Source organism: Ricinus communis, chromosome 1 (genome assembly GCF_019578655.1).
Source record: "Ricinus communis isolate WT05 ecotype wild-type chromosome 1, ASM1957865v1, whole genome shotgun sequence".
NCBI lineage: Eukaryota > Viridiplantae > Streptophyta > Magnoliopsida > Malpighiales > Euphorbiaceae > Ricinus > Ricinus communis.
Window position 1 is genome coordinate 33,928,451 of NC_063256.1, and position 15,469 is coordinate 33,943,919.

At 31.7% G+C, this 15,469-nt stretch overlaps 1 protein-coding gene across 6 annotated transcripts; it reads right to left on the reverse strand.

Annotated features, from left to right (window-relative positions):
* Positions 1-1,554: 1,554 nt before the first annotated feature.
* On the reverse strand, positions 1,555-14,919 carry LOC8258236 (rhodanese-like/PpiC domain-containing protein 12, chloroplastic). Of its 6 annotated transcripts, none has more exons than XR_007217196.1 (9): positions 14,573-14,917; positions 14,359-14,478; positions 13,862-13,953; positions 13,621-13,721; positions 13,398-13,508; positions 11,412-11,520; positions 4,026-4,147; positions 3,134-3,184; positions 1,672-1,816 (listed from the first exon to the last, which is right to left on the reverse strand). XR_007217196.1 is itself a non-coding variant. In XM_048378770.1 (8 exons), the coding sequence occupies exons 1-8, from the start codon at positions 14,793-14,795 to the stop codon at positions 1,736-1,738; spliced, it is 888 nt and encodes a 295-aa protein (XP_048234727.1). In that variant the 5' UTR covers positions 14,796-14,915; the 3' UTR covers positions 1,555-1,735. The 6 variants fall into 6 exon arrangements, 4 of the variants coding, with proteins under 4 accessions (XP_048234727.1, XP_048234725.1, XP_048234726.1 ...); XR_007217197.1 differs by lacking the exon at positions 4,026-4,147 and adding an exon at positions 11,133-11,209 and having other exon boundaries at positions 14,573-14,916; XM_048378770.1 differs by lacking the exon at positions 4,026-4,147 and having other exon boundaries at positions 1,555-1,816; positions 14,573-14,915.
* Between the last annotated feature and the right edge of the window lie 550 nt (positions 14,920-15,469).

Here is a 15,469-nt window from a genome sequence, read left to right on the forward strand (position 1 = left end):
ATTTATATCTTTACTTATCTAACTAATGGGAATTTTTTACAGGTGCAAACAGAATTGACTTCCGTTTCTACTCGGTGCAACGAAGGGCCTAAGATTTTTTTAAAATAAATGTACAAGGATTCAATCTAACGGAATAAAAGTGCAAGTATTAAATCCAATATAAAATAAATACAGTGGCCAAAATATGGATTATTCCTTCATTATTTTGCATACACGAAAATTTCACAAAGAGAAAAGAAAATGATCAAACTAAAGAAAATAGAGTATACATGTTTGAGACCAATGTTGAGTGTTTTAAAATTTTCTTAATTTAACATATTAAGTCTTTTAACTTTTTATAAACCTTTTTTCAAATTTATTTTTAAGAAAAGCATTAATTCGTCTGTTTTTATAAAAATAATATATAAATTATAAAAAATAAAAATTGAGATCGAAAAATATGCTTTTCTAGCTTCTCAATCCTGATAAAGAGCTTGAAAACCTTATTTTCAATAGAAGGTTCATCTCTCGAGCTCTTTTCATGAAAGCCAATAACTTAATAATTCAATGACAAGAAATGAAAAATCAGTAATCGAGGAAAAGAAATCATAAAGAGAAACATAAGAATAACTAATTATATATCTAATGAATGAATACAAAAACAATGAAGAGATGAATTGAAATGCAAAATAAATGTACTATTTTTTCATGAAAAGAGAATGAAACTTTCATTCATTATTTGGGTATGTGCAAAATTTTGCTAAGAAAGAAAAAAAAAAAATCAAACTGAAGAAAATAAGAGCATATTTACTCTTCATAAGATGCATAAAATTGATTCTGTAAAATTTTTAAGCAAACATGCCCTTAATTTTTTTAGCTGAGAGCTCAGCCAATAACTCATTTATTTATTTACATTTGGATCTTGCATAATGCATCCACCCTCACAAATCAAATAAGCAAATTCAACCAAAACAATAAGTGGGTTAACAATATAAATATTGGTTAAATATAAGAGTTTTTCATGTCAACTAGGACAAAACTACCTACAAAAACTGAAAACCCATAACGAACTACTTTAAGAAAATAGATAGAGAATCAAATTAGAGATGGTAATTGGGAGATTTACAGAAGAGAAAAATGGAATCTCAAATAACAATAGAAGTGTAATAGAGATGACTACATGGATGATCACAGCCAAGAATATGCCTATAAGGATAGCTGTTTATACAGCAATATATTAACATATATTAACATAACTGTATTGATGTTGTGGATGATCTGAGACCAAGCTTCACATTTTAGTAATTTAGAAGGAGAAATAGACAAAAATCCTGAACGCACTTTGCCAAAATACCAATCTCTGAATAAGCTTTAAATTAAAATGCATAAATAAGTCAGGTTTAACAAGCAACAAGCAGCCACTTAGTGACATGCAAATCATCTAATGACTCTCACCAAGATGGCTGTCAATTAGGCAATTGCCCTGTTGCAAACTCTGTTAACAGGTGAATTTGGAATTTCATAAACAGGAAGGTTAGATTGCTGCTGGGACATACAGCCCCCAATTTCTGAAAGTAGTAAAGAATGCAATGTTTCTTTATTTTCCTCTACGTTATTTTGATAAATCATCACTTTTGCTTTATCAAGTCAAAGCTTTAAGCATTGAGACCCCGAGCATGCGACAAAATTACAAATGCAATTGGAAATATATAAGCCTTAATATTAAGTAATCTGATCACTAACATAGCAAAATCTGTCAGTAAGTAGGAACTGATGGATCAACCTTAACAGCATATGCATGAATTCCTCCAGCCACATTAAATACTCTTTTAAAACCCTGAACAATCAGAAGTCAAAACCCAAATAAGCAACAAACAATAATCAGAAGCACAATAGTGAAGTAACAATACTTATTAATCCAATATATTGACATAAAATCAATCAGCTAAAGTCCAAAATGAGAAGAATGCTTATGCAAAAATGCATTGTCCAGCGCATAAGTGATAGCATACTATACCATTATCCAAAATATTGATAAAGACCATTAAGAAAAGAAAGAAAAGCAAAAAGCACAAATAAATTTCTACACAATTTCTTTGAGAAAACTTAAAACTGTTCCATTTCTTCAACTGCATAATTGGAGATAGGGGTTAATTTGACATACTCAAGGTGGTCTTTATACTTTTTTGATTTTTGTATGTATCAGCAATGTTAGATCTAATCAAGATCCAGATCTAATCATGTGTTACACTGTCAAACTAGATGCATTCCAATTCTTTGGTTCATGAGGGACAAGTTATTTTCCAAATCTGATCAATTTTGAAACTTTCAACTCTAATCTCCCTTATTTTAATCCTGGCATTAAAACTAATCAGTTGATACAAGTTTATCCATCAGAAAAGCATCAGTTGGCAGAGTTTCTTTAAATTCTAAATTTGTAGTACATCATGTAGAGATTGAAATGATTATTCAGGTTAAACTAGCACAATGGTGATCACTGATCTCAAAAAAGAACACGACATCAGTGTATAAAATTTATGAACATGAAGCATGATGATAAAGAATGATCAAATGGACTAAGAATGAGCTCTAAGGGTCTCAAGACATTCTATATCCACCAGTGAAACCGGGAAAATATTTTCCTTTTGGGTTTTGAAGTCAAATGCTTTGCTTTTTGGCTTCTTCTTAAGAGGCAGGATTACCTCTGATTGTAGGAATCTCTTACTTGACATACTAAAAACTAATCCTTGGCTGAAAAATTGCAGCCATTAATGTATATATCGATGTTAGATAACAGTCTTTGAGTATTAAATTTCTAGTGTGCCCAAAAAGAAAAATTAAGGGATTCATGCATCAGAAGCACTAAATGATGCTGAAACTGCCTGGAGAAAATTGCAGAAATAAGCTGCATTAAACAAGAGGTTGGAAGGGGACAAGGAGAAATATGAACTGCAAATCAAGCACCCTAAGGACATGTCAACCCCAAACACGAAAATACCAGTAAAGTGAATTCTTGGTAATCCTTAAACACTGAATACATCACATAAACTGAATAGGAAAATATGAATGATGGTATTCCCATTCTTCTTGTGTTTAAAAATGCCCTATAGCAATTGTTTCTTTGGGAAAGGGCTAAAAGGAAGGACTTTTTTACCTGAGTCTGCAACCACTTAGCAACCTGTAATGACCGCACGCCATGGTGACACTGCAATTAAAAGTATGTTTTAGGTATCTAGCAAAGAAACTAACCTTTTTACATCCTCAAATAAAATATGTTAAAATAAAAAGATCTAAAAAAAAAAGAGTATCCCCAGAAGCCAGAACATGATTAACCAAAAATATCTACGAAGAAAGAAATATGAATTAGACAGAAGGAGCCCACATATAAATACCATCGACCGTATTTGATGAAAATGTAAAGCCAGAAAACATCTTTATAGTCCAATTAAGAGAACTGATGAATCAATAGATCCTATTCAAAATCTAATCTGTATCCCAAATTATAAAGATAAAAGCAACCATTGATTAGATTGATTTAAGCGTTGGACAAATTTCAATAGCAAGAGAAGGGCAGATTTTGATAATTCAAAGAGCGAGTGCCTATAGAACATCTAAAACAACACATAGTACATGGCTGTAATATAACTAAATATCTGAAATCAGGTACCTATATATAAACCATAAATATTATGTCACATCTCCAACAAGACTCCCTATTTCACTTCCTATTATATTATAAAAATATGCATGTCCAACAATACTCCTTATTTTCATTTTTTTATTAATAAGACTATAATAGTATTTCTTTATAGGTTTATTTCACTTTTTAAATAAATCTAAAATTTTAGACTCCTTAAGATTGAGAAGAGAGATTTTGACTCTTAAAAATTTTAGGGACAAGGAAAATGTAAGAGCTTGTTCAAGAGGATACCCTCCCTATTTTAAAGGAGGGGGAGACTCTTGGTGATGCTCTTAGAGTACAGAATTTAGTATTATGTTATAGTAATAATTAGTATAGGTTTAGAAATTTCCCAATCTAAACCAACCTGCAATTAAACCGTGATTTGATAAGTGCCTTGAATTGGATCAGTTTGAACTTTCTTTCAAACTTCATTTTCTGAGTTGGATTGACTTATAATTGTCAATCTGCAAATTGATCCAAACCAACCTGCATATATATTTTAAAAAAAGATTACTCTCTGACTATAATGGATTGTTAAGTTACAGATTTCTATGTGAATATATTATAAGCTGAATTTTACTATTTTCTTTACTTGTATTTTTTATTATTAAGTTTTATAAATTGATTGCTTTAAAGCAATGAAAATTTGAAGGAAAGTTGTCAAATTTATCAGTGTCTATTTAGTTTTATTATAGGTTATGGTCTAAATTTAATTTACCTCTTGGATTAATTTTTGTTTCTTATTATTTTGTTGTTAGTAATTGATAGGGGAAAACTGACATTGGAATAAAATATTATCAATCTTAATTATATTTTATTCAAAATTTTACTACAATCTTACAAGGTAGCAATAACATTTTCACTATAGATGTATATTGTATTTATGCAAGTAAAAATCTTCATTCAGTCTAGTAAAATAGAAAATTTCTTTTTTTTTTTTCCTAAGGAATTTAACTTGAATGTTTTTTAATTAAAAATGTAGGTACTATATCAGTGATACTAGTATTCATTCAGGAAAGTCGAAAAAAGAGGTTAATTAAAATGGTTTGGACATATGCATCAGAGACAAACAAACATATCAACTTTAAGATAGAGCACACTAAAGTTGCAAGAGACAGAAAATATGGGAAATTTTCAAGAGAAAGAAAACCAAAAAATAAAATTTAAATGGTGTCAGAGATTTTTTTCCAGAAAAACAACCATTTTGAGAAATACGGATTTCTTTAAAAAAAATGCAATAACTTTCAATTTCACAGGAAATGGTATCAGTTACCAAAATTTTTGGTAACTATTGTTAAAACAATATTCTTTTTTTCTGGTATACTTGAACTGTATTTTGGTATGTTTAGTACAATAAACTCTTTTATAATTAAAATATTTATTGGAATAAAAAATTATTAAATAATAGCAGTATAATTTTACTAACTTTATGAAGAACGAATACTATAAATAGTATAAGCTTAATATTTTCAAAATAAATCACATATTACGACACAAGATAGGAGAAAATTTATTAAATCAGTCTTCAATCCAAAAAATGCTCTCCATAAAAAATGCTCTAAAAATAATTTCGCGTTTAACGCACTTTTCTTTTTAAATAGAGTATAATTTTCACTTCACCTCTATCGTTGTGGTACATATGTAAGAATATTTAAAAAAATTCTTCATATTTAATAACTTCTAAAATTTCAATTTTACTACCAACCATAAGCTTTAAAAGAATGAACACTAAAAGAAAATAATATATAGACGATTAGCATGTTTTTCTAAATATTTTATTAATCATTGAATAATAGAATTATTAATTACTTAATAAGGAATAAAGTTGGTTTCTTGGAAAATTAATATAATTATTAAATTATTAAATATTGAATATTAAATTTATTAATCAATATAAAGAAAAAACTAATGATATGAATTAATGAGGAGGAGATTGAGAGGTTCATGATGATGGACAGGATATTATATCAATGTATTTTAGATTCTTTTAAAAATTAGATTAATAAACTGAACAAGTGCAAGAAGAAGAGGGAGACACTTCAAAGTTAGCAGCAGCGAAGAAAACAAGGAAAATCAAGAAACTGTATAAATGAAATACGTTTACCGCATATTTGAAAGAAATACTTTGTTCCGTATTAAGGATATTTGACTCAAAATATTGTATATAGCATAATTCCTCCAGAAAGTAAGGGATGGACCTAAGATGACTCTGGAAGAAAGAGTGATATAAGGCCTAACAGCCTAAATCTTTCTAAACAGGGATCCTTAAACTAGGCAGAATGAGAAAAAAAAAAGATATACACAACAATTTTAACTAGTTTGGGATCCTTGATACTCGAGTTGAAATCTTGTGATCTGTTACAACTATTTTATATTTAATTAGGAGTGTACAGCTATACATAATAGGAAAATAATTAAGGATTTACTTAGGAGTTAGTATTTGATTTGAATTCATATATTAGAGATACAACTTTTATATATATATATGTAACAATCGTTGATGAATACATAGAGAATTACTTTTCACATTGAATATCTAAGTTTAGTTCACATGAAATCAGAGCAGTGAAAGAATTCTAGAATTTTTTCTTCTCTTGCTGCCTAACAAAGCAGCCAACACTGTATTTTTGGGTCACCAAGCTAGTGCTTCTCAGGTCCCCTTCCTCTAGTGGTCTGTTATTCTCACTGCCTGCATCAAAGGAAGCACCGTCCGCCGACCGTGCTTCGCCTGAAGTTTCGTCACCAAAGATCCTACGCATGAATCACACGCGCCGCCGAAAGCCTTCTGCCACAGATCCATGCGCCAGCACACGGAGATGCATCCCTTGCCAGATTTTGCTCCGATTTGTCTTGAACGACTCGCCTCGACTTCCACGAGACATTCTTCTACCTGTTTGGATCAGCATCTACTCGGTGTGGGATCTAGTTTGGGACAGGTTATTTCTCAAAACAAATTGCAGCTGTGTTGTGGTTTCTATTCTGCTATTAGGTTGATTTTCTGATATGGAGGAGAAAAAGTGAGTTGTTGTGTCTGATTTCTTTTCTGTAATGTCAACATAAACTCAATAGATCTAATTATTTAGATTGGAATAAATATGTTCGGCTTTATTTGCGGAGTATTTCTATAGATAATTACTTAATTGATTGTGGAGTATTTCTATGGATAATTACTTAATTGATGACTCACCTAATGATGATTCAAAAGCCTCATGATTGCGAGACGATGCTCGTTTATTTTTGCAAATACATAATTCTATTGATAGTAAGGTGGTTGGGCTAATTAATCATTATGAATTTGTGAAAGAATTGATGAATTATTTGAAGTTTGTGTATTCCAGCAAGGGAAATATTAAACGCACTTATGAGGTATCTCACTGACTACTTTATGGATTTTAAGAAGACTCCTGAGGAACATAATATGTTACTTCCATTTAGTAGTGATGTAAGAATTCAGCAAGCTCAGAGAGAAAAGATGCCAGTTATGAGCTTCTTGGTTGGTTTCCTTCCGAGTTTGAGGGTGCCAAATCTCAAATTTCGTCTAGCTCTGAGATATCTTCATTGGAAGAAGCTTTCAGTAGGGTACTCCGCACAAAAAATTTAGCACATATTCAATCTAATAGTGTTCTTATTGGTTGCACCTCTAAATCTGAGAGAACAATATAAGAAAGGAGGAGACTCTGGTAATACTGGTACTCGAGGACAGAATTCTACAAGTGTTGTTATTACTATTGTCATAAGCCAAGACATGTTAAGAAGGATTGTAGAAGGTTGCAGCGCAAGAATCAGTCAAACCAGTCAGCACATGTTGCATCTACTAATGATGCTCCTGAGTCTATTCTAGTATCTGCATATAAGTATGTCAAATTATCACAACACTATGAATCTCTAAAGTCTTCGTCTACTTCTATTACTGTTATCGCTGATTCAGGTAAAATGAACACATGTCTTGTTTCCTCATCTTCCAAATGGGTTATTGATTCTGGTGCTAGAGATCACATGACAAGTAAATCTAATCTATTTTCTTCCTTTAAATCACATACTCCTAGCATTACAGTTACTTTAGCAGATGCGTCTATATCTTGTGTTCTAGGGTCTGGCACAATTATTTCAACACCTTCAATTCCTTTGCAATCTGTTCTAAATTTGCCTAATTTGTATTTTAATTTAGTCTCTATCAGTAAACTCACTCGTTCTTTTAACTGTTGTGTCTCATTTTTTCCTAATTTCTGTCTATTCCAGGATCTTAAGACGAAGAAGATTATTGGTAAAGGACATGAATCGGGAAGTCTTTACATTCTTGAGACATAAGTACCAAAGTCTATAGCGTGTTTTGGAGTCGTGACCTCATTTGAAGCATATTGTCGGTTGGTTCATCCCTCATTACATATATTAAAGATACTTTGCCTTCAGTTTTCTAGTCTGTCTTCATTAGATTGTGAGCCTTGCTAATTTGCTAAACACCATCGTCAGAGTTTTAGTCCTAGAGTCAATAAACGAGCTAATGCTCATTTTGAGTTAGTCCATTCAGATGTTTGGGGACCTTGTCCAGTTGTATCTAAAACTGGATTTAAGTATTTTATTACCTTTGTTGATGATTATTCTCGAATGACATGGTTATATTTGATGAAAAATCGTTCAGAATTATTCTCTCTCTTTATTGCTTTTTGTGCTGAGATCAAAACACAATTTAATGTGCCTGGTCAAATTTTGCAAAGTGATAATGCTAAAGAATACTTATCAGAATGCTTCCAAAATTATATGATTCAACATGGCATTATTCATCAAACTTCTTGTGTAGATACACCGTCTCAAAATGGGGTTGCTGAAAGAAAATATAGACATCTTCTTGAGATTGCTAGAGCTTTGCTGTTTCATATGCAGGTCCCTAAACATTTTTAAGCTGATGCAGTTTCTACAGCCTGTTTTTTTATTAATCGTATGTCCATTGATCTTAAATCTCTCAAATGTATCTTTCTTGGATATTCTCGTGTACAAAAATGCTATAGATGTTATTGTTCTAGTCTTAATAAATATCTTGTGTCAGTTGATGTTACCTTTCTAGAACAAACACCATTTGCCTCATTTTTAGATTCTGTCTATCAGGGGGAGGATGATGATTTACTAATTTATACTGTTACGAATCTTCCTCCCTCTATTCCAATTAAGCCTCCTATAACGCAAGTTTATTCTCGTCATCAACAACCTCCTCATCCAGCTCTAGATCCTGTTCTAAGTCCTCCTGCTCTATGTCCTGCACCAGTTCCTTCGTCATCAGATCCGGCTCCCAGTTATAGTGATGATCTTCTTATTGCCCTTCGTAAAGGTAAGCATCAATGCACTTATTCAGTATCCTATTTTGTCACCATCCTCTTGTTCTTTTATTGCTTCTCTTGATTCTGTTTCTATTCCTAAAACTGTTCATGAAGCTCTATCTTAGCCTGGATGGCGTAATGCTATGATTAGATGAAAGTAGTACTTGGACCTTGGTAAATTTTCCTACAGGTGAAAAGACTATTAGATGTAAATGGGTATTTGCAGTTAAAGTCAATCTTGATGGGACTGTTGCTAGGTTAAAGGCTCTACTTGTTGCTAAGGAATATGCTCAAACATATGGAGTTGATTATTCTGACACTTTTTTTCCTATTGTTATACTTACTTCTGTCAGGTTATTCATTTCTCTAGCAGCCACATATAACTGGCCCATTCTTCAGTTAGATATTAAAAATGCATTTCTTCATGGTGACCTTTAAGAGGAAGTTTATATAGAGCAACCACCTGGCTTTGTTGCTCAGGAGGAGTATGGAAAAGTTTGCGTCTTCATAAATTCTTGTATGGATTGAAACAAAGTCCTCGGGCCTGGTTTAGAAAGTTTAGTCAAGCTATTGAGAAGTTTGGCATGAAGAAAAGCAAGTCTAATCATTTTTTTTTATAAGCAATCTGCAGCTGGTATCATCTTATTAGTTGTTTATGTTGATGACATTGTAATTACTAGAAGTGATACCAGTGGGATTTCATCACTCATCTTTTCTTCATGGTCAATTTTATACAAAAGTTTTAGGGGCTCTAAAGTATTTTTTTAGGTGTTGAAGTAACAAGGAGTAAGAAAGGGATTTTCTTATCTCAAAGGAAATATGTACTTGACTTATAATTCAAGACAGGAAAATTGAGGGCTAAGCCGTGTAATACTGCAATGGTTCCTAATTTGCAGCTTACAAAAGATGGTGAATTGTTTGAAGATCCTGAAAGATACAAAAGATTAGTTGGGAAGTTAAACTATCGTACTGTAACTCATCCTGATATTGCCTATTCTGTCAGCGTGGTAAGTCAGTATATGTCCTCTCCAACTATCAATCACTAGAAAGCTGTAGAGAAAATTTTGTATTACTTGAAGAGAGCACCTGGGCGAGGAATCCTGTATAGCAACCATGGTCATGCTAGGATTAAATGTTTTTCAGATGCTGACTGGGCAGGGTGCAAAGAAGATCGAAGATCTACTTCAGGCTATTGTGTGTTTGTTGGAGGAAATCTGGTTTCATGAAATAACAAAAACCAAAACGTTATCTCGCGTTCGAGTGCAGAATCAAAGTATAGAACCATGGCCAAGTCTGTATGTGAGATAATATGGATATATTAGCTTCTAACTGTGGACAGGGTGCAAAGAATATTGAAAATCTACTTCAGTCTATTGTGTGTTTGTTGGAGGAAATTTGGTTTCATGGAAAAATAAGAAGCAAAACGTTGTCTCACGTTGAGTGAGAATCAGAGTATAGAGCCATGGCCAAGTCTATGTGTGAGATAATGTGGATATATCAACTCCTAACTGAAGTGGGTCTTAAGATCTCAGTACCGGCTAAGTTATGGTGTGACAACCAAGCTGCACGTCGTATTACATCTAATCTAGTCTTTCATGAACGAACTAAGCATATTGAGATTGATTGTCATTTTGTTCATGAATAAATTCAGCAAGGAATGGTTTCTATAAGATCTGTGAAAATAGGAGAACAGTTGGGAGATATCTTTACAAAGACCCTGAATGGGGTTAGGGTTGATTATCTCTGTAATAAGCTGGGGATAATCAATATTTATGCTTCAGCTTGAGAGGGAGTGTTGCAACTATTTCATATTAATTAGGAGTGTACAACTATACATAATAGGAGAATAATTATAGATTCACTTAGAAGTTGGAATTTGATTTGAATTCCTATATTAGAGATTTAACTTGTATATATAGATGTAACAATCGTTGATGACTAAATAGAGAATTACTTTTCATATTGAATATTTAAGTTTAGTTCACATGATCAAATAAAATTAATTATGAATCACAGAATCCTCATTCAACTAATAAAAAATTCAAATAATACAAGAACATAAAAAAGTTGAAAGATCAATACACAGATACTAGGCCATGAGAAAAATAAGATAAAACAGAAAAATAGCTTGCATATGAGAGAAGTAATGATCTTTTTACTTTCTTTTCCTGTGTGTGTGAGAGCGAGAGCGAAAGAGAGAGAGAGAGCAGAAGATCATGTTGGGTCAGACTTCAGGCTACAAACATAGTATTAGATTTTAGAACATCCCCTAACAGCAGATATTCTTAGAAACACAACTGATGACTAAAAATTCCATTGTTAAAAGGCAAGGGCATGAAGAAATGGCAGAATTCTTCTAAATCAAATATGAAGGGAAAATGAATATAAATTTAGACAGCATAGAAAACAAAACCTTAGAAGAGAATAAGGTTACGCACCATGACGTAGGTATCCTTCTGAGAGTCAAACTTGGCTGCTATTTCTGTTGCCCAGCTTCCAAACTGACGGAGGGGAAGAATCTGAAAACCTGGCAGTGAAGCTTTTTCCCTATAGTAAAAGAACCATCAGAAGAATCATATAAAACACACATAACAGCTGTATCTCCTCCTTCTCTATATTGAGGTCAATAAGCTATAGCATTTTGCCAATTTTGTTGCCTTATAACCATTTTCTTCAGTTATTATTTTGTATATAATCTGCTCAGCAAAGCCTTAACTCTATTATAATGTGTAGGTGCCTGGCTTTGTGAGGTTGGCTACATCAATCAGGATTATTGTTATATCAATAAACAGTATTGTCCACAACCTAATTCACCATTTTATCCCGATTCAATTTACAAACCTTGATCCCAGTGAACTGGGATTCACAATGCATCTAAAACAATACAGTCACTGCTCATAGTTCACTACAAATTACTATTGATTTATAACTTCTTTTTATCCTATTCAAAGTTGAATATTCTTTTTTTTTTTTAAATTAAATAAATGGTCCTCAAATTTTTTACTTTCACGAAACTTTAATTTTTGTGTTAAGGAGTAACATACACAACAATCCATAAGTTATTTTCTTACAAAGATTTTAGCTCCTGAATTTTCAAACAAGTTTGGTTTCTACAAGAGGGACTATCATGTCCATATTTAAATATATGGGACTAAAAAATTCTTTTACCTATAAAGCATGCGATCAAAGTAAAATGTGAAGAATAAAGTTTAAATTGTTTTCAACAGTTAGAAACACTTGATTTATTTTCAAAAGGCAAGAGCTCAATTAAACATTTTTTCAAATGTGAGGAAGGTTTTTGTAATTCAAAATTAGACCTCGTTCAAAATAAATCGAGTGAAAGAATTCAATTCAATTTTATCAAATGAATTCAACAGAAACAAGTCTATGAAGAATTCACGTGTTTTGAATAAGAGTACAAACTATCCCCTCCCTCCTGAAAGGGTGGAAACGTAAAGATAAGTACAAGCCCTAGGTAGAATTATAAGGATTAGAGTTCATTTGAATTTTACTGTTTGGAATAAATTAAAAGTACAACCAAAGTATTCATTTCGCAATTCACCCTTATTTGAAAAGAATAAACTTACTTTAAAGTGGAGAGTTGTGATCTTTATAATGGCAAATTGCATTTCAGAATTACAAGAACCATGCCACCTTTTGCATAATTTCGTTTCTGTCAAAATGACTTTTTTTTCTTAAGTTGAAAGAATTGAACTCTAACAACTTTATGAACATGAGAATTGACTAAATAAAATTCAATTGAATTCATTCTTGCATTCTTAGACTTTAAAAGCCTTATAAATAACTGCAAGCCAACACCTTAAGTTTTAGGGGTTGTTTCAAATTGAGTGAAATGATATAAAACATTACATTCCAACCTGCCCTTTACCTTGAACTTCAATATGCATCAGCACCCATTTTCTGTTTGCTTGCTGACCATCCTCAAAATAAACTCTAATTAAAAAATTAATTATCCAACATAGTTTATTTTTTATGAGATATCTTAGAGAGAAGCTTTAGATATGAAGAATAGTCCTTTATGTCAATCATTGTTGTGTCTAAAAATTGAAGGCATAAATTATTTTCTACTTGATAAGAATTTTCTTTAGATCCCCCCATTTCCAAGATTTCATGATGGAATGTATGAGAAATTCAGAAAAGAGAATTCAATGAGATCTTGAATTTTAAAGATTTATAGTTTTTAAGGTTTACAATGAAATGTCTGAAAGCATGTGTTCACTTAGCAAATATGCCTAAAGTTCAAGGTGCCACATATCATTATCTCATAATATTAACAACACAAGGATAATTAAACCACAAAACAGATAAAAGTTTAGAAACTTTGGAGGACATCTCAAACAATTCAGAAAGTAACATCAAATAATCAACAAAAATCAGAATTAAAATACAGTGAGAGAGCATACACTTCATCAGGTTCTCGAACATCAATCAATTGTGCCTCTTCAACAAACTTGGGATCTTGCATTTTAACATGAAACTCATCTGGCTGAATGTCTTTAAGTACAGATTCTTCTCTGATAGCAAAAAGATACAGATGCACATGGAAAGAACCATAGGAAATAAGAGTTGGCACTAACATGACTTTTTCAATGCAACAACCAAATGTAATAGGATTCTTGGGAATACCTATCAGAAAGTACTTGCAACAAATGCCACCCAAATTTAGTTTTACATTTTACGACTTTGTTCAAAGGGGCATTAAAAGCAGCTTCCTCAAATTCTGGAACCTGAGGACAATTAAAGATTAACCATGGAGACAATTGAAAAGTAAAATTGATCATCCTTGAATAGCTACTAATAGAACAAAGCAGACTCTGGTCTTCCCATTACTGATTAGACAAATAAAACATTCAAGGTGCGAACATACCATTTCCCCCTTTCTTACCCACCCAAGCATTCCTCCCTCAGCTTTGGATGGACATATTGAGTAATCCACAGCAAGGTCACTCAAATCCTCTCCTGCATGAAACAAACAGCAATGCAACTTAAGATTAGATAAAACAGTCAACAAAACTTTCAACATATTCGAAAGGCTAAAACTGCAAGAATTGGATGTTATTCGGTCAATTCTCATGTTTGGAAATGCCATAGTTACTAGAATCAATTCTTTCAACCTAAAATTAATAAAAAAACAAAAAAAAGGCATTTTGAAAGAGATGAAAGCATTCCACACAATTTTGCGGGAATTCAATTCAATTGACTTCTTGCAAATGATTTATTCCAAACTGAAATTTATTTCCTTTCTTACATTACATGAAAACAAAAATATTCAAAAGATGTTGAAGTGAACTAATACAAATCAATGTTGAATAGAGACATAACCAGCAGTTAATAAACATATAAAACCACAATACAAACACTCACCCCCAGCAATTCTCTGTTGAAGCTCCACTAAAAGCTTGAGGTCATCTTCTTTAACAAGCAAGTGCTGTACCAGTATCTCTCTTCCATCTACAGACCCACTCCCAGAGCTGAATGAAGAAGCTGAAAGAGGGCAAAAGATTCAAAGGTTAGCTTAAAATCAATACACTAGCCAACCAAAAAAAAAAAAAAAAGGAGAACTGGGTTTTAATAGGACTACCACATGGAGGATGTCCAAGCATGTATGGCTTCCACTTGATGGGAAGAGAAGGTAAACTGGGTTTAAGGATTTTGGTCAGAAAGTTGAGTGGAGCAAATGTGGAATGTTTATTATGAAAATGAGAAGGCAATGAACAAGTGAGGGAGAGAGTGGGGATGACTGAGAGTTTGAGAGCAGGTGATGTTATTAATGATGGAAAATTACTATAAGCTTTTAGCATTGCTGCTGCCTACTGCTGCTACTGCTTTTGGGTTCTTCTTGTGAAGTTGAGAGAAAAAGAGATAGAAATGGCAGTGCTCATTTGGAGTTGAATCGTGACTGACTCGGTTTCTAAAATGATCCAATTAAGTAACCCGCTCCGGTCATCTGAACTAGTCTAAATTTTATATTTTTTAATAATTTTATTTAATTATTTAAAAATTCTAAAAAAATAAATATTTTTAATTTATTTATAAAAATATTATTAGACAATTACTTCTAAAATTTTATAATAAAAAAATTGCATAACAACTTAATTATATTTATTAAAAAAATTAATAAATCGATAAAAAAATTTATATTTATATAAAAGTGAGCAAAAGAATAAAAATATGTAAGATTTTTACTGTTTATATTATTAGATTTAAAATAAATTATTTTTATTAATTTATAAATACTTTTTTTAGTAGGTATAGTCAATTTTTGACATTATTTTTCTCACCGTAAAATTTTAAAAACTATCGTCAGAAAATATTTTTAAAATTAAATTAAAAAATGATATTTATTTTAAAATTTTAAAATTATTAAATAAAATTATTAAAAATATAAAATTTAAAAGTTTATAAGTAATTAAATCATGCGGATTTGACTTTAATTTCATGATTTACTTTTCTACTTGCCTTCTCCCCTGTCCAT

Bases quoted from the DNA above. Each gene is read 5' to 3' on its own strand.
- LOC8258236 (XM_048378768.1), bottom strand. From the start codon at position 14,795: ATGCTAAAAGCTTATAGTAATTTTCCATCATTAATAACATCACCTGCT. The intron at 14,479-14,572 runs GTCCTATTAAAA...GCCCTCTTTCAG, and splicing joins TGGACATCCTCCATGTGGTA to CTTCTTCATTCAGCTCTGGG. The intron at 6,552-11,411 runs GTGCGTAACCTT...TGATCCAAACAG, and splicing joins AGAAGGATACCTACGTCATG to GTAGAAGAATGTCTCGTGGA.